We start from the raw sequence: 20,553 nt of genomic DNA on the forward strand, positions 1-20,553 counted from the left end.
GGCTCTTATGGAAAGATGTATGTGCAATTATGGCAACGTGCTGTATATTTGTTGATACAAAGGAATTCCTTTCATTATGTATTTATGACATAGTTAGTGCTCTATCACAGATGACATTTAAAGGAGAACTTCACCTAATATTAAATTCCTATGAATCCAGTTTGTCATATGATTTATTAGACAATATCACAAGTGTGGCCTGCCTGAGGTGCAAAAAAAGGCTGTGAAGAGCTTATAACCCCCCTTGACAGTGCTGAAAGATTTCCTCCATCTAGAATAAAGCTTGGTTAAAACTAATAAAGGGAATTCTAGGAGGAAACATGCAGTGTATCCGATTCCATTAAGCTTCTTGAACCAAAGAATTCCTAAAAGGTTAAAAAAAAACCTAAGTGCAAGCAATGACCTTTATTACCAAATAAATGACCATATACATTGTTATTAAACTCTTTATTTTCTTTTACTAGATTATATACATTTACACGAAAATACAGTAAAAATTTCAGAGTTAACAGTACATAAGAATAAAAAGAAATCACATAACATACATTAACTCCAAAAATGCTTTATAGTGTCTTGATGACTTGGAGATGTTGCTTGTCCATACAATTATAAGGACAATTGTATTGCAGTTTCCCAAAGAGAAGAAAGTAGGGGAAGATGTATTAATGTGTCGATCATTATTATAGACAGTTCTCTGCTGCGCCGGATTAATCACTGGTCCACATTTATCAAAAACATTGCAAACTCCACTACGTGCTGTGTAAGACTGGAGAGTTGTACTTTGCACCTCCTATTAGTTAGTCTGGTTTGCCGCACCACAGTATTGAATCCTAAATATGACCTAAACCCTAAATAAATGTGACGCACAGCATTTCAGATGCTAAGTACTCTAGTATTCTACCATAGATAGATCGGTACATCTTCCCCCACAATATTTTTATGCTGCAACTTTGATGATGATAAATCCTTTTAGTTGTAAATCGATGGAAATAGCTTTACACTACACCCCGGGAATATACCCTGAACCCTAATACAAATACAGTGTCTCTAAGTATTACATGTGTAGCAGCTCTTACCCATTTATATATTTTTATTGGTATTAGTTATTCTTCATTTTTTCTTTGTTTTTTTTGGCTACTTTCTTGTAATACCTCAGTTATTATGTTCACACTTGAAAGGCCCGTCCCTTTAAGACTTTTTAAAGTGAAACCAACGTCTATTGTATAGGTGTAGTATAATATTATGGTACATTCACAATGGGAATAAATAACATTTGCTTATGTTATGTACCGCACTGTACAGAAAAGTAAAGAGATATTAGCAAACCTGATTTACAACTAAAACCTGGAATGGAAATTGAACTGTGCTGTAGATTTTGAGCTCACAGCAAATGAATGTATGATAAGGGTTCACCTCTGGCTTTTCTTGCAGGAGGTGACCCCCTGCCATTACTGTGATAATGCAGCCACAAAACACAACCCATTGGATGGACCCACTGTCATCTCCCATGAGAATGAACTGCCAAAAATGTTTTTGGTTTTGGATTCACAGGTTAAGGCCTGTGAAAAGGTGTTGCCTTCATAAAAACATTGGGAAAGTAAAACTAATTTCCCCCAAAAATATTCAGTAACAAAAATACATTTTTCTACATTTTTCTGTAATTTCTTTCCATTTCTTAATGTAATTTAATTGAAATATAAATGTTGTGCCTTATTGATTAATATCCCAAAAATCTTATAGCTGGTATAACACATTTTTCTCTTTTATTAATGGGATTATATATGTAAAATGCCCTTTTTATTATAATGTTGCACATAGACCTACCAGGGAGCAGATTTCATCTCTTACCTTGCTCTGGAAAAATAAGAACGGTACAATGATTTGTTGCCTTTGATAATGAGGATTGGTCAAGGTCTCCTAGGCCTATAAATTCACATTGGCAAGTATACTATACCAGGCCTTATTTATAAAGCAGCAGCAGTATGGAGGGGTAACATCCTTTGGATCATTAGCATAATGTTAAAAGTTGATATTATAAGGAAAGAGGCCAAGAAATTTGGGAAGATTACCTCCGTCACTGTGCCTGGATCTATGTGGAAGTATCCCTTGATTTTGACAGTAGTTTTTCCTCTAATAAAGAAAGCCTAAAATTATCTTAGCCTTTACCTGTCTTCTTCAATATGGATATAAGGGCCACATTAATGGGTAAAACTGAAGCTTCAGACTAAAATCTCTGATAGGGGTCTGATTGACAATGTGTTAAATATTATACTATTGCCCTCATATATGGCTTTTTGGCCTTCCACTCTACAATAAGCACATGGGCACATGCCCTACATGGTTATGACCAGGAGACAATACTATGGTATAGAATATATCAACATTATCAACTTAAATTCAAGACCATAAGTGACCTGAACTAGGGACTATCACAAAACTGTACCGATTAGTCCTGCGTGATAGAGGTCTTAAAGGAAACCTACCATGAGGAATCCACCTACAGAAGTAGATCTGATGGTAGATTCCTCCTGCCTCTGCCCTCTGTAATTTAATAATCCTGGAACCTACCCTAAGTAGTAACCTAATTTTAGTAATACGTAAATTAACTGCAGAGGCTACTTGGGTCCAGGATTATCAAATTACAGATTAGGGCAGAGGCAGGCAGGAGGAATCTACCATCAGATCTACTTCTGATAGTACAGTCCTCATGGTAGGTTTCCTTTAATTCTAATTATTGATCAATTATTGATCAATCAATAATTTATTAAAATTCTATACTTCCCATATCAAACTTTGGTCATCAAGCTTGACTCTAAAATCAGAAATATTTCTTGATTTTACAACAAATAATAACAACAATTTTTAAAAAAGTAGAAATTACTATTTTTTGTAATTAATTCAGGATAGCAACCTCGCAGATCACTTTTTTCCAGTTTCCCGATATTATAGTTGTGTCTTAAAATCCTTTTTTGCATTCTATAAAAACACCTTTTAATAAGCTTATAATGCAAAGGTCCCATAAACCTTCTGTGGGAGATATATATATTTGTCATATAAAATATCCAGAAAAAGGAAAGCCCTTATTTATACAAATTGGCTTTGCATCAAAGTAATTTGGTGTTTGAGTGAACATCATTGTTTTTGCACATTGAAATAATATGAGGCTAGTATTAATGACATCACCACTCTTGCGCTGTAACATCATATATTGAGACACATTATCAAAAGATAACTACATCCCATTTCTCTGATTGTACCACATGGGACTCTATTACGAGAACCCATCATATGTATAGGGCAGAATGGAGACCTCGACAGATGCTGGACCCCTGAGCGGTGCTACCTGACTTGACAATCACCCTAAGTAACAAGGATTACACAGCATTATTCAGTCTTTTTGTTGTCATGTTCGCTACAGCCAGATAATTAGTTAATTAGACCATGACACATGTTTTCTACAGATGGAAATTCACTTAATTAAAATTCCTTTGAGATTTTAAAATAAGAAATTAGTTTTGTAATTATTGTTCCCCAGACTAATTAGAATGTCCAACCCTTGTGTTACTGTAGAACAACATGGAATTTAGGAATGCAGTTGTTCCTATGGAGATGTTATACATCACACACGTGGAAAATGGATGGGACAAAACTGATCCATTTTTTCATTCCATGGGTTTCTAACCCATGGGCTCATAACATCCACATGGGAAAATTAATTGGTATATATGGACTAGTTCACAATATCACATAAAGAGAAAACAACAAAGAAGAGTCCAGCAATCTAATATGGCGAGGGAAGTCTCCTTTGCTGTAGTTAAGGCCCAGGCTATATGGCCTATGTGACAGCGTAGCACTAACTTATTTCTCTTGTACAGTGAAACATTGTTTCTTTTTGTTAAATGTTTCATGATCTTTTCTTCTTCAGTCTGGCAGGATGTAAATTATGAACATGGTAGGAGCATCAATAAAAAATACTGTAGGCGCCTTGAAGCACATTTGGCCGCAGTTCCAGCCTTCTTAAAAAGTAAAAGCGTAGACCACTCCAACCACCACAATATTTCCAATGGTGGCTATAATGGCAATCCATAACAATATAGCATCATTTGAGGATCGTGGAGGCTCTTCTGGGGGACTCTGGGCAGATGAGGCAGCATGGACATTAGCAGATGAGTTGAATAAGGAATATTCAGTTCCAAATTCATCATTCGGAGAGTCCATAAATGCTCCTCCCATGACAGGGAGCTGTGGAGGTAAATAGAAATGTGATTAGAAAAGCATAACGTTTGAGATATAAGCATACACAATATACTGGGGCACATTTACAAAGGGTCCGCACACCACATTTCCGTCGGGTTTCCTGACTATTTCCGATTTGCTCCGCATTTAACAGGGGTTTTTGGCACACGCGGTCGGATTTTGCGCCGACTTTAATGAGACATAAATCGGGGGCGTTGGACAACCCCACTGATTCGGACTAAGCTCGGGAAATTCTAATTGTGTCGCAAGACAATGCACTCACATACACCAGGAAGAAGATGCTGAACTCCGGCGGATCTCATCAGGGAAGCAACACATGCAGGATTCGGGTGAATCTTTTTTTTTTTTTTTTAAATTCTTTTATTACCAGACTACATATAATATACAAAATTTAAAATACATATATTGCATCCATACATGGGAAGAAGAGGAACGCCACACCAAATACATCATATAATCAATTTTCAAGAGACTTATTTCCTTCTTTTTCTTTTTCTTTTTTTTCTTCCTTTTCTCTCCCTCCCTTCTTCCCTCTTCTCTTTTTTCTTCCCTTTCATTTCTTTACCCTCCCCTCCCCCATTCCCCCCTCCCTACCCTGGCAGCGGTGGAAAAAAAAAACAAAAAAACAAACCAATATAGATATCTCAAACTATGCCTCCGACTCCAATAAGGGGCCATCGCACCACTTGCGTAGGTGTATCTACCTTGTGACCCATTCCAGCCAACAGTTGGATTCTATTCTATTGTTTAGATTTCCTCTTGTAGTATCGCTATATCCCATGGGGGTTGTTTCATACTGCTTCATTGTTTCGACTGAATTAAGCCAGTCTGTGATATTCAAGGTTTTTTTCCCCTTCCAGTGACTAACAAGAACTAACCTCCCGTTAAATAATAATTTATGAATTAGTTGGATTTTTCCCCATGAAATCCCCAGGGGGGGAACAAGACCCAGGATGGCCACCAAGACATCGAAAATTAAATTAATCTTCAATCTAGTGAATATGTACTCATATACCTCAATCCAAAGTTGTCTGGCCCTAGTACAGTTCCATAGGATATGAAAGATGTCGGCCCCCTCCTCTTGACACCAAGTACACCTCGAGTCTTCCCTAATTTTGGTTTTATACAACATATCTGGGGAGTAATATAGTCTATACAAGATATTTAGTTGGATCACTCTATGATTCCAGTTCTTAGAAACATATTTTACATTTCTGTAAATGATAGGCCATTGTTCATCCCCCAGTGATCCACACACCTTGGCCCATTTCTTTTGACTGGGGTGTATTAGTGTCTTTTCTATTTCTTCCATAACCCTTTTATATATTCTGGACATATTTTTAGGTGCTTTGTCCAACGTAAAAATCGAGGTCATTAAGGGGCAGGACTCAACTTTTAGATATTCCTTATTTGTTTCTGCTCTTACTGCATGCTTTACTTGCATGAATCTGAAATAATCATGTTCTTTTAGATGATAAATTTGTAGCAAATTTTCGAAAGGTATTAATAGACCCTCATAAAATAAATCACATATATATATCTTACCCCTCTTTTTTCCCAAAATTGTGAATCCACTATTTTTTTTAATTCTACTACGTGCTCATTGTGCCATATTGGTGAAAATACAGTTGAACCCTGAATTCCGAAAGTAACCTTGAACCATTTCCAAGTGTTATGAAGCAATTCCATAATTGGTAAATTATTAACCTTTTTCTTTAATATACCTGATTCCAAGAGTGAAAATATATTATCCCCAGTGTATTCAGTTCTATCTGGTAATTCCCTAAAAATTCTTGACTTTCTATTTTCTCCTATAAATTGTAATTGAGATGAAACAAAGTAGTGAAATGGGGATGGGAAGGAAACCCCACCCCTATCTTTATTCTTACATAAAAACTCCAGTTTTAATCGAACCCTCGATCTCCCCCAAATTAAGTCATTAAATATCTTTCGTAGAAGTTTGAACCACTTGTCCTTGATCCAACAAGGGCTATTTGTCAAAACATATAATATTTGCGGTAAAAGAACCATCTTAGCTAAAGCTATCCTGTCCGCTCTTGAGAGTGGCAGTCTATTCCAGATTCTAATTTTATTTTTAATTTTTCCTATTAGTGGTGCCAGATTCAGATCAACAAAGTCCATGACCCTCGGGTTAATCCTTAGTCCTAGATATTCAAAGCTTTCACCCGGATTTAGAATACATAATTCTCCTAATTGTCTGAGATTAAAATGATCCAGATTCGGGTGAATCTTAGTGAATCGTGCCTGACTTCATCCTCGTCGGACATTCCGGATCGGGAATCGTGACAGGACCGGGTAAGTAAATGTGCCCCACTGTGTTCTAGGTCAGTGGTCTCAAGCATGTGGCTCCTCACTTAATGCAGTATAACTTTAGAGACTTTTAGTTTATAACAGCTGGAGAATAAAGTTAGAGCCCACTCTTCTAGGGGATACTAAATAGACTTTGATATATTCTTGTAGCTAGGGAGCAGTATAAGTAGTTTCTGTATTATAGTAGTTATATTCTTGTATGTAGGGTACAGTATTTTAATAGTTCTAATATAATACTGTAGAAAACTGGAAGTAAGATTATTTTCCCAAGGGTACAGTATTAGTTATATTAGTTACAGTAGTTATATTCTTGTTTGTAGGTAATATCATTATCAGTAGTTATATTATTGTACATATGAGGCAGTATATGAGGTAGTAGTAAAATCACTTGAAAAGTTAAATCAGTTCACCCTGAGCACTTTCAACAAATAATTGATTAAATAGTTATACAATTTTTTTCACTTTACTTTCTGGTTTTCTACATCTCTGCTTGCTGTCCTGATATAGAAAGCTTCTGTTTTTACTTCCAGTTCATGGAGATCGGTGATGGAATTGAAGGTGAACATTACTGATCTTATTAGTCTCTGTGATACTAATGGCTTGTGCATCTGCCTGTCCATGGACATATTTCTATGCACTGGAAGTAAATATAGAAGCTAAGAAGAAGCAGAGAGTGAGAATGGGATGTGCTGCTATATGACAACAGACTTTGAATCCCGGACTCAGAGCCCTTCTGTAATATGCCCATAGCTTTTCTGGATCATTAGAATAATTTTAATAGTTTATTTTAGAAGGAAGGAGGCCATGGATAACAACTATAAGAATGCTTTGTCTTATGGCGGCTTACACTTTTCCCACTGATCCAGACCTGATAATAGACTCTCTCCATGATGCACTTTCTAAGTTATTCCTCCTGTCCCCTATCTCACTTTCCCATCTTTTGAGTTCCAAACCCTCAAACTTTTCCGCCCATTATCTCTTCATGTGGCTGTAGTATATAAGAAACCAATCACTGTCCACATCTCCTCCTTCACCTGTCCAAACCTGACTACTAACCACTTTAATTATACTGCCAGAAGTGCCCTAGATGAGATGGCACCAATATCTATTCAAAATTTTCAACACAGATGCAGGCAACCTTGGCACATGGACAATATCCATGGAGAAAATCAGGCACATCTGCAGACTTTATATGTGTAAATTTGTGCTCAGATCCTATAATGCAGCCCTTTACCTTGCTAAACATGTCTATTTGACTAATCCAATATGATATCCTCTCTCTCAAACAATTCCAAAAAGCTCTTTGATACTCTTTACTTATTAATAACACCAAAGGTGCAGCCACTCGTCACATGCTTTGAGGCTGAAGATCAGGCCACCTACTTTAAAGATATAATTGATTGCATTCACCAGGAAATTATTTGTCAATCCACTTATTCCATTAATTACCTTCCTCTCTTCCTTTGAGCCAGACACAGAGGAAGAAGTGTCCAGGCTCCTTTCCTCTGTTTCCAAACTCGCATCAGTGACCCCATCCCCTCACATCTCATACAGTCTCTCTCCCCAGCAGTCACTTCTCACCTCACTAAAATCTTCAACCTCTCTCTCTCTCTCTCTTCTGGTGTCGTTCCCTCATCTTTCAAGCATGCCGTTGTTACCCAATTACTAAAGAAACCTTTCCTGGACCCATCCAGTGCTACTAACTACTGACCAGTTTCTAATATATCTTTCATGCACTTTTCATCCCTTTCAAGCTCTCTCTAAAATCTTCAATGATCTCCTCACTGCTTAATCCAAAGACCAACATTCTCTCCTCCTTCTTCTGGATCTCTTGGCAGCATTTGATACTGTGGACCACCAGCTCCTTCTCCTTCTTCGGTCTATTGGCCTGATTGGTCTATCGGATAGTGTATTGTCTCGGTTTTCTTCCTATCTCTCTAACCACACTTTCAGCATATCCTTTTCTGGATCTCTCCAGATAATTTGGTTTCTAGTATCATCTTTATGCTAGTGATACCCAGTTATGTACTTCTGTATGTTGCATCACCTCTGCCTTAATTCAAAACACTAGTGATTGTCTCTCTGCCATCTCTAACATCATGTCCTCTCTCTTCTTGAAACTTAATCTTTCTAAGACTGAACTTCTTGTCTTTCCACCATCTACAAACCGACCCAATCCTGACCTCTCCATCTCGGTCTGTGGGATCACTATAACACAGAGGCAGCAGGCCCGCTGTCTTGGGGTTGTGCTGGACCCCAACCTCACCTTTGCACCGCATATTAAATCTCTTGCCATATTCATCTCAGAAATATCTCCAGAATCCACCAATTTCTTACAAATGAAACCTCTAAAATGCTAATTGTTGCTCTGATTCTCTCTTGACTAAACAACTGTAACTCCCTACTAATTGGTCTTCCACTCTCCAATATTTTCTTAATGCAGCCACCATGCTTGTCTTTCAGACCAAACACTACACGGATGCCTCCAGTTTGTGTCAGTCACTTCACTGGTTGCCTGTCTCCTTCTGTTTACAGTTTAAATAATAAAGCTCTGTATAATGCTGCACCTCCTTATCTCTCTTCTCTTATATCAGTCTATCGCCAAACTCATACTATTTGATCTGCCTGTGATGTTAGATCAATCTCTACCTTAGTTTGAACGTCTCACGCACGTCTCTAGGACTTCTCCTGAGCGGCACCAATTCTCTGGAATTCCCTTCCCAAGATTATCATACCAATACCCAACCTCCAAAGCTTCAAACATGCTCATAAAACCCATCTCTTTAAGCACGCCTATCACACTCGCTAACTGCAAAAAAATTCTAATCTTTCTGTCCTGACCCATCCTGTGTCCTCCTCCCTTCTGTTATCCAGCAAACACCCGATAGATTACAAGCTCCAGGCTTTAGACTTTGTATATAAGATGGCGACTGATGGCTGGTTCAAGCAGCATTTTTATTTATTAAATTATTTTATTCTTTTTAAGGCTGGACCATTATACAAGCTCTTATATCTCTGCCACCCCCTCATCCTCGTAGCCTATAAGCTCTTGTGAGCAGGGCCCTCACTCCTATTGTTCCATATGACTGTTTGTAATCTGTAATGTAGTATTATGTTTCTATATGTCCCCTATGATTTGTAAAGCGCTACAGAATATGATGGCACTATATAAATAAAATGTATTATTATAGATTACCACAGTCAGTGCCTTGATCTATGAGGAAGTATCCCAGGTTTATCATGCTTGATTTTGATGTTAAAAGACTGGTGTTGGAAATGCCATTCTTAATAAATTCCCCCCTAAATGTGCAAATAAGTACCTGGCATTGCCTTTTAAAGTTGGCTCAGTTTGAAAATTATCAGTGTATGACAACAATTGCAAGAAATCAAAAGAAGTTGTTATTTTTGTTGATGGTGAATATTTTCGGACTACATTAACCCCTTAACGCTCTGCGCCGTAGCTCTACGGCGCAGAGGTATAAGGGAAGTATGAAGAGGGCTCACGGGCTGAGTCCTCTTCATACAGAGGTGGGGGTTTTTGCATTTTGCACAAAACCCCCACCGCTAATAACCGCGGTCGGTGCTTGCACCGATCGCGGCTATTAACCATCTAAACGCCGCCCGCAAAGTCGCGGGCGGCGTTTAAAAGACGGCGGCGCGCGGGCGCCGCCATCTTTTTTTCGATCGCCACGCCCCCGAACGTCATCGGGGGGCGGCGATCGGTTACCATGGTAGCCTCGGGTCTTCTCTTGACACGAGGCTACATGGTTTATGCAGGTTCGTTACAATGAGCCAGTGGCTCATTGTAATGTAAGACCTGCAAAAACGCCATATATTGCAATACTGTAGTATTGCAGTATATGGTAGGAGCGATCTGATCATCTAGGGTTATTGTACCCTAGATGGTCTAAAAAATAGTGAAAAAAAAAAGAAAAAAAAAAGTTTAAAAAATAAAAAAAATTAATAAAATATTAAAAGTTCAAATCACCCCCCTTTCCCTAGAACGGATATAAAACATAACAAACAGTAAAAATCACAGACATATTAGGTATCGCCGCGTCCCAAAATGCCCGATCTATCAAAATATAAAAACGGTTACGGCCGGCGGTGACCTCCGAGGCGGGAAATGGCGCCCAAATGTCCGAAATGCGACTTTTACACCTTTTTACATAACATAAAAAATGAAATAAAAAATGATCAAAATATCGCACAGACCTCAAAATGGTAGCAATGAAAACGTCGCCTCATTTCGCAAAAAATGACCCCTCACACATTTCCGTGCGCCAAAGTATGAAAAAGTTATTAGCGTCAGAAGATGGCAAAAAATTTTTTTTCTTTTTTGTACACATTCGTTTAATTTTTGAAAATGTATTAAAACACAATAAAACCTATATAAATTTGGTATCACCGCGATCGCACCGAACCAAAGAATAAAGTAGGCGTGTTATTTGGAGCGAAGAGTGAAAGTCGTAAAAACTGAGCCCACAAGAACGTGACGCACGTGCGGTTTTTTTTCAATTTTTCCACATTTGGAATTTTTTTTCAGCTTCGCAGTACACGGCATGTTAAAATAAATAACATTACGGGAAAGTAAAATTTGTTACGCACAAAATAAGCCCTCACACAGGTCTGTACACGGAAAAATGAAAAAGTTATGGATTTTTGAAGTTGGAGAGCGAGAAATGAGCCGGAAAACCCTCCGTCCTTAAGGGGTTAAAATGAGTCTCTTCTAGTACGCCATGAAATGTTTACTGCTTCTGTCTCATGTGTTAATATCCATCTTACCGCCAGATACTATGAATATTTCATCTCTCTGCTAACAGCTTCTAACCTTTGACAGACGAAATAAATCATGTAAATGACAGCAAAATCCATGACCCCAAAACTTTGTTTTCTCTTTTTGCTGAAGGAAATTAATTTCGATAAATTGCTGCTTTATAAAAAAAAAATCTGAGAATATTCTGTTGGGGTAGGGGAGGTGGTTATAGAGTTTTAAAGATAAAAGTATTATACATATGGAAAAACTATGATTTCATTTTTCATAGAGGGTTTCCATTTTAAGATATTAATGACCCATAGGATAGGTCCAACAATTGGTCTTTCACTGGGTTCATCTACTACATCTGTGTACGAACTTCTGTGTTCGGTGTTCCAGAATGAGAAGATCGAGTGTGAGTGTTCTAAGCAATTCCCTATGTAAAGCACTGGGACAGGGGATGGGTGGGCATGCCGTCCGCCTCAACATGCCGGAAGCTGATCTGAGCATTGCTTCCCTGCTCCTGTAAATAATCAGGGGTACGGCACGGAGAGACCACGGCATGGGATACTGGGAGGGACCACAGGGGTGAGTACATGTTTAATTTTTTAAATATCTCCCCCGCGACACATATTTTTAGATGTTTTTATATGTCTTGTACAACCCCTTTAACAAGAGAATTTAAGACCACTGCCAGACCTGATGACTCCTGGTTACAATGAACACCTGTTTGTTGTAGAACCCTTGTAGTATCAATGTGCACCAATGGGAAGTGGAACTCCAGCTCCCTGTGAAACTTTGGACATACATAGAAGAGAGGTAATAAGAGAGGAATCAAAATGGATCCCCTTTATGGTTTTCACCCAGGGCAAAAGGCTACTGTATTGAAAAAAGTTCCTAAAGGTCCTGCTACCAACTAGGAAAGGGAATTGAACTATTCAGGCTGAGCGTTTCTAGCCAAGAGTCAAAGAGTAACCATCTAAGTTGCCTGTAGGGTGTTTATAACCTTGAGATACCTGTTTTTAATAAAATCCGGAAGGGCATTGATGGCTAATTCTCTACAACAGGTAAAAAATATTTTGAAAAGTTATTACAGTTTGTTCTTAAGTTGAATATGTATGTAAGACGGAACTGTATGTTTTATAATTGCAACCACAGCCAAATGGTCTCTGTGACAATCGGAATTTAAAAATATTGAATTGTCATAAGAACCAGGATTAACAATAAAGTTTAATTGCAGACACTTTTGATAACTGTTACAGCTGTTTATTGTAGCATAAGGCTAAAGTACAGTAAAGTACCTACTTCCAGAGGTCCGTTTGTAACTAGGAGTCATCTGTAAGTCGGGTGTTCTTAAGTAGGGGTCCACCTGTATATTGTTAAATGGTGCTTCTATATGGTATAGTTGTCTCAAAATCATTTCTCAGTTTCACACTGTGGAACATAATAGCACAAACATTTACCCATCCCCCACCACCCACGCTGAACCCATTCACTGCACCTCTCTGTGCTGTTACATGGGAAGCCAGAGCATTCGCCTCTTGCTTTGCCTTTTCCAGGCAGAGATTATACTCATAAATCATTTCCATCAGTAAAGTACAATAATAACCGTACATTGCGTCCCCTCCCCCATAATTAGCTGAGCTTATTTTTAATGTAAGTGGAGCATTCCAGCTGGAGTCTCATATCCCAATCTCACAGTTTAATGATGCCTGTACCCCATCCTTTCATCAGCTAGAGATTATTCAAATTGAATCCTAGGCTGGTATTATTTGGTGATTCTATTGTTTAGTGCAGAATATTCTGTTGTCTTTCTGTATCCAATATATTCAGATTATTAATTTCCAAATTTGTATAAAAAAAGAGGATAAATCTATTTTATTCATTCATATTTATATGGATTTTACATATATATATATTACAATAGCCTACAAAATGGAGGGAGAAATCTAACAAACAGAGGCCAATTGTTTTAATCTTCTCCTCCTGTGCTGGTAGATATGTCTAGATAGAACATGCATTAATCTTACTACTTTAATATTTCCACCTAAGTACAAAAATTAAAGTATTATAATACTTGCTTCTATGTACATGAAAATAACTACCATAATACTGCACTTATGTACAAGAATATAGAAACTACTATAATACTGTTCCTATGTATAACCATACAACTACTATAATACCGCTCACTGTGTACAAGAATATAACTACTATAATACTGCCCCTATGTACAAGAATATAACTACTATAATACTGCCCCCTATGTACAGGAATATAACTGCTTTAATACTGCCCCCTATGTACAAGAATATAAATACTATAATACCGCTTACTGTGTACAAGAATATAACTACTATAATACGGCTCCCTATATACATGACTAAATCTACTCTAAAACTGCCCCTATGTACAAATCTAACTATTATATTCCTGCCCTCTATGTACAAGAATATAGTGACTAACATAATACTGTTCCTATGTATAACTATATAACTACTATAACACCACTCATTGTGTACAAGAATATAACTGGAGGATGTTCATAGGCTGCAGGGTGACTTGGACAAACTGAGTGTTTGGTCATCCACTTGGCAAATTAGATTCAATGTGGATAAATGTAAGGTTATGCCTCTGGGGGCTAATTATTCACAAGAAACATATTTCCTTGAGGAAGTAAATCTGGGAGAGACCCTTGTTGAGAAGACCTGGGTGTACTAGTAGATCATAAATTAAATAACAGCATGCAATGTCAATCAGCTGCCTCCAAGGCCAGCAAGATCTTGTCATGTATAAAAAATGGTATGGACTCTCGGGAAAGGGATGTAATATTACCACTGTACAAGGCATTGGTTCAACCTCACCTGGAATATGCCATCCAATTATGACTACCAGTCCATAAAAAGGATGCCCTGGAGCTGGAGAGGGTCCAACGAAGAGCCACAAAAATGATAAGGGGTATGGAGGGTCTTGGTTATGAGGCAAGATTAAAAAAACTGGATTTATTTAGTCTGGAGAATAGATGACTAAGAGTGGACATGATTAATTTATATGAATATATAAAGTTGTTCCAGATCAAATCAAAAGACAAGTGGGCAATGTCTCTGTCTGGAGAAAACAAGGTTTAATCACCAGAGGTGACAGGGCTTTTTCACTATGAGAGCTGACAATCTGTCGAATAGCCTGCCTCAGGCGCTGGTCACTGCAGTGACAGCAGAGAGCTTCAGGAAAAGTCTAAATGCCTTTTTACACTTATATAACATTGACGGTTATATTAAATAGAATTGTTTCCCCTAAATCCCTTCCTCATCCAATCCCTTCCCTACCTATAATACTATGATCTATGGACCACAGACAGTGACCGAGAGAATCCAGCTGTTCAGTGAGGTGAAACAATATTTATTTACCACTATCTCTGTGATAATGACAGATGACTTTAATGTTACCATGACATCAGGTGACAGGTCCTTGGGCAGAGCAGTGGTCAGAGACTCCAGGGTAACTCAAGATCATATCACTGGCCGATCTATGTGAGGTATTTACCCTGGACGGTAGAAAATCTAAATACACCTACTGCTGTGATAACAGGAACAGCAGAATTGATATGGCAATCAAGTCTCTCAGAGAATGCAAGTAGAATTGGCGAGAAGGTCGTCATATAGTCTGACGATCCGGCCTTGTTGTTTTACCTAGGAGCCACTAAACGATCTAATATTGGTTGGGGGCTATGGAGACTTAACTCCAGCATCCTAGATGATCTCTATGTCCAGAGTTGTATCCACTCCCTTTTTCAGGACCAGTTCCAGAGGCAGGACTCCCTCTCTGCGTCCCTCTTATAGAGACTGTCAGTTAAGAAAGTAAGGGTAAGTACAGCCGGCATCTAAAGCTGTGCATAAAGAATTGTAGCCCTTGTATTTGATTGACTGAAGTCTTAAATAAAGCAGTATCGGTACAGTTAATACATGTACTTGGTTGTTGAGTGGGATTTTGGGACTTTATGAGCCCCTGATCCTTATGAGAAGTGCAAGGAACGTGTGGCTAAGAAATTGTTCACAGGTCTCGCTGACTCCCAGGTTGTTTTGGAGGAATCTCGGGAGGGTATCATGGGGGTGGTGAGATCCTACTATGCTGAATTATTGCATAAAAAGATTTTTGGATAAAGAGAAAATAGCTCTCCATTTGGAGGCAACTCCAGGCCTTGACACTAGAGATTTTTCTCCTTTGACAGCAGAAATAAAGGAGAAGGAGATTAAAGAGGCCATTGATAAGTTATGGCACTTATAAGGCACAAGGTTCTAAAGGAATAACATGTTAATTTTATAGTACATTTAGAGACCTTTTAGCCAGATCCTGGTGGATGTTTATACCAACTGTCTAGAAAACCACCTGATGCCTCCATCCATGAAAGTTTTCTCCCTTGTTCTGCTGTCAAAAGGTAAGGAGCCTACTGACATCAAAAATTAGAGGACAATCACCGTTTGAAATGTTGACAAGAAGATTTTGGCAAAATAACTGTTTTCTAGGTGATTTTGCTGGTTCCTGGTACTGTTGGCAGCCTGTCAGTGTGGCCGTGAGTTGTTGAGGACTAAAGCCTTTGACAGGGTTGACCAACATTATCTATGGGCCACTTTATAGATTGACTAAGTACTTTGTATAGAGAGGCGAAGAGCTTTTCCCTCATCAATGGTTCTCAGGGTGACACTTTTGGATAGAGTTGTTTCTGCAATCACTGCAGTGGTGGGATTTTCAGAGGATGCAGGGCCCCTATTGCTTGCATTTGAAGGTAGTTGCCTATGCAGATGATGTGACTGTGGTGATATCCAAACCTCAGGAGGTGGAGATGTTATCTGCAGCCATCAGCAGTTACTTGGAGACCTACGGTTCACTGGTCAACTTTGAGAAGAATCAAGCTCTTTAAATTCAAATCAAATCAATTAAAATTTAAATTCAAATCTTTAAATCAAGACTTTAAATTCCGATACTGGTTTTGTTTAGTCACAATTTGACAAGGTCTCCACCCATAATAAAAAATCCTTTGGGTTACTTTTGGGAGCAAAGGTAATGCCAAGCTTAATTGGGAAGAGAAGTTGAAAACCGGAAATGCAAAGGTTCAGTGATGGAAGAACAGGAGGCTTACCTATATAGATAGGGTTGCTCTACTGAAATCTTACCTGGTCCCTGTTTCTCTGTATGTCTTAATTGTCTTTCTTTTGCCAGAAAATGTCTCCGCTAGGCTCTTTAGCCTGTTCTTCCAACTTTTGGAAGAGGGTAGACTGGTTATGTTAAATTCAAGGGTCTTTTTTTACTCCATGTTTCTAAAAGTCAGTTTTGGTGACTTGGACTCAAATAATAGTCTCCTGTAGGTAAGTAGATTCAGGGACTGGATATATTGATTTCTGCAGTCTTGGGTGCAAGTCGGCAGTCTTGCAAAGGGGACGATCGACTACCTCCCCCAGTATCTGGAGTATGGTCTTTGGTGATCTATGGTGCTTTAAAGAAGTGGATGATAGACATTACCTATCTGGAGAATGAGACCAGGAAGGACCTGTCTGTAGGACCTTTTATTCATTACAGCCTGCTCTGAGGGACAGCATGACAGCCAGCCTTCAGGAAAGTCTGAGGTTCCTCAATGGACCAAGGCTTCCTTCTTTGATATTGCTTGGTTATCCCTGCACAGGAAGCTTTTTGTCAGGGGCAATTTAATTTCTTGAGTCTCACAGACCGTATGTGCCCATTAGAATGTCAACAAGAAGAAACTATGGGGCACTTCATTATCGAGTGCCAGGGAGGGAGGCAAATATGGCAGGAGGTGAAAAATATGGCTGCAGGCTGAAAATTCCAAGATGGCAATCACTTAGATAACCAGGTATTATCTATGAGGTAGCATCACAGGTAACTGGCATTAACATGGGGATCATGTACCCAATTATAACCATCATAAAGTATTGCCATTGGCACACCTGTGAGTCTCTGTACACAGTGAGTCCTTCCAGCCTAGGACCGCAGTCACCCTCATCATGTCCAAGCTTAGGTGGATCTGATTCATAGAGGTTTTGTAAAAGGGTGAGAATAAAAAGTTATGGCGGAACATATGTCTAGAGACTAATGAAACATGAATAATGTAATTATGTTTCTTTCTTAAATGATGGACATTTAAGTTATTTACAATAAATTTATTTTTCTGATTATTATTCTGATTATTATTTTTGTTAAATAATGGTTTATTTTAATGAGAATGTATTATTTTATTTTCTTTGCTTTTACTAATAAAAATAGCCTCCTACATACAAGAATATAACTATTATAATACTGCTCCTATGTACAAGAATATAACTACTATAATACTTCCTCCTATGTACAAGAATATAACTACTATAATACTGCCATCTATGTACTAGAATATAACTGATATAATAATGCTCCTACATACAAGAATATAACTATTATAATTGAGGAACAGGAGAGAGGGGAGGGAAACCAGCACAATGGAACTCCACAACTTCAGTTAAAACTTCATCCAAAAATATATTCTTTGTTTAAAAAACACGCATATCCAAAGGGGAATACATAGATACAAAAAAAGACAAAAATAATAAGACAAAAGACAGCAACGGTAACGCGTTTCGGACTTCAACATATCAGTCCTTAGTCATACAGGTATTGTTTGTTTTAACTGAAGTTGTGAAGTTGAATTGTGCTGGTTTCCCTCCCCTCTCTCCTGTCCCTCAATTTCAAGCCTGACTTGCCCTGGAATACCGGACCAGCGCTCAAGGGGTTACCGTGCACCCGGTTTTGGAGGACGTTCACATGAGATCTTCACTGTCGTCTGTGGGTGAGCTGTTTCCGACTTTTTAGTTTTGTTACGATAACTATTATAATACTGCCACCTATGTGCAAGAATATAACTACTATAATACTGCCTCCTATGTACAAGAATATATCTACTATAATACTGCCTCCTATGTACAAGCATATAACTGATATAATAATGCTCTTATGTACAAGAATATAGCTACTATAATACTGCCCCCTATGTACAAGAATATAACTACAATAACACTGCTCTTATGTACAAGATTATAACTACTATAATACTTCCCCCTATGTACTAGAAAATAACTACTATAATAGTGCTCCCTATGTACAAGAATATAACTACAATAATACTGCCCCATATGTACAAGAATATAACTACAGTAATACTGCCCCTATGTACTACAAAATAACTATAACTTCCCCATGTACAAGAAGTAGCATTTTGTTTAACTAAGACTAGTTTTACAATATTTGGTATATGGTGAATCTTTTATGTATAATATCTATGAGTAAAAATGTTCTAGTGTTTGCTTTCACTCACTATATTCTGTGTTTGCGGAGGAGATGTGATGTCAGAATATGATTTCAAATGAGAGATTGTGTGAGTGGGAAACGTTCTGAATTATGTATAAATGCTCAAAGGATCTTTTCACATTCCATTAAATCAGTGTTCAGAGCTCTCTGGTATTTTAATGAGGAGGGGTAAGTGAAATTTGATTTCATAAAACAAATGGTTGAGTCTCAATCCAAAGCCAAACTGTGAATCTTCTCTTGTGGAAGGGATATACCCCACACTACAAATACTTACTGCAACTTCCAGCTATATGTGTAATATACTTGTAAGAGTGATGAAACCTGGTTTATAGTGTCAGTATTCCCCTCCACTTGTATTGAGTATCACTTGTAAATGTGGGCATGACCCCAGGGGAATCTAGCAAAAGGAAGAGAAATAATGCCTTAAAAAACAGTAAGGGGTGACACAGGACAGAGGGATGGAATCTGCACCTGAAACAGAACTTAGAAATAGGAATATACAGCACATGGCGCCGTATTCCGTAGAAGGATAGGATTCTTTCTACGGGCTATGGAGCGGTACGGTGCCACACGTGTGCTGCACTGTACAGCTTCCCTATAGGGCCGTGAGCCCAAAGAAGTATATGGGGGACGTATATTGGCCGTATATACGTCAGCCGTGTATACGTCCCCCATACGTTCGTGTGAATGTAGCCTAACTCTGGAAAGCTAGGGTAGAGTAACGAAGCCCTGAGACTAAAGACTGGAAGACCAAGACATCACTGAGAGACTGATGGTGACTAGTGAGAGCACCAGCCCTGTGCGTCTATAAGGAGTGACCTGCCTGCTCCCCTCATATGTCATTGATGAGCTAGCGTTACACTATGTGCTGATGCTACAAGCATACACTGAGTTGAGTTGTCTGGAAAAAGACTGCGTTTTATTATGCCAATCTATTTGCTTCTGCAAAGATGCGTAACTGCCAAGCTTATACCCTCTCTGAAAGATCAATTGCAACCATCAAGTCAAAGTCTGAGACTCTGCGAGATTCTTGTAACTACTCTTGTAATGATCCTTAAAACTAGTATTTCCTGTGACCATCGTCATGTGAAGGCCCAGGATATACCAGTGTTCGGGCAATAATCCTGGTGAAAACTGACCCCTTTATAGACATTACAGTACCTGTTCTCTGCATTGTTCTCCTGACTGTGGAGTCTACTCTCATGACTGGGTTTGTTGAATTTGTAAAGCACTATGGAATTCGATGGCGCTATATAAATATTATTTATTATTATTAGGGTACAAGCTAAAAGCCTTGCTATTTGTTGTAATTGTGGGCGTTATAAAGCAGCATCTCCCACAGGAAGCTGTCTGAGCATAGGTTCATTATTCCTGCTATAATTTGTTCTGCTGTCTATGTTCTTTCCTGATCCTATACTTTTTTTTTTATCCATTTTCATTTCTGACTCTTGTATCTGCATTCAGATTTGAATATCTTTCCTAAGACACTTGTGACTTGCCTTGGTTTCATCTGACCTGCCTTGTTTTTGGTTTGCCATGATTTTAGCTTGCATGTTATTCCATAAGTGCATTCCTCCCAACCTTCCCAGATTCAGTGTGTTAGTCCCAGGCTTCCACTCTATCTGCCTTCAGCTTCCCATGTGTGCGGCTCCAGGCCACGAGGTGTGATGTGATGTTTTCATCAAACCTGCCAGCTCCAGACCTGCACACAGCAGGAGAGGAGAGGACTTCTGTGAGGGACAAGTAGAGGTGTGTATGATACTTTTTTACAGCAAAACGAAATAATGAGGTCACAATTTATTGGGGGAGGCGTCATTGTAACCCAGGGAGAGCTACGTAAAAGGGGTGGCATTATAAAT

At 38.5% G+C, this 20,553-nt stretch overlaps 1 protein-coding gene across 1 annotated transcript in view; it reads right to left on the minus strand.

The window, feature by feature from the left end:
- Positions 1-432: 432 nt before the first annotated feature.
- Positions 433-20,553, minus strand: part of C7H14orf132 (chromosome 7 C14orf132 homolog) — a 36,328-nt gene continuing 16,207 nt past the window's right edge. The window contains exon 2 of the mRNA XM_072116253.1: positions 433-4,242. Within this exon, the coding sequence (XP_071972354.1) occupies positions 4,018-4,242 (225 nt within the window). The 3' untranslated portion in view covers positions 433-4,017. The remainder of the gene's footprint in view (positions 4,243-20,553) is intronic.

This window comes from Engystomops pustulosus, chromosome 7 (genome assembly GCF_040894005.1).
Source record: "Engystomops pustulosus chromosome 7, aEngPut4.maternal, whole genome shotgun sequence".
Lineage (NCBI taxonomy): Eukaryota > Metazoa > Chordata > Amphibia > Anura > Leptodactylidae > Engystomops > Engystomops pustulosus.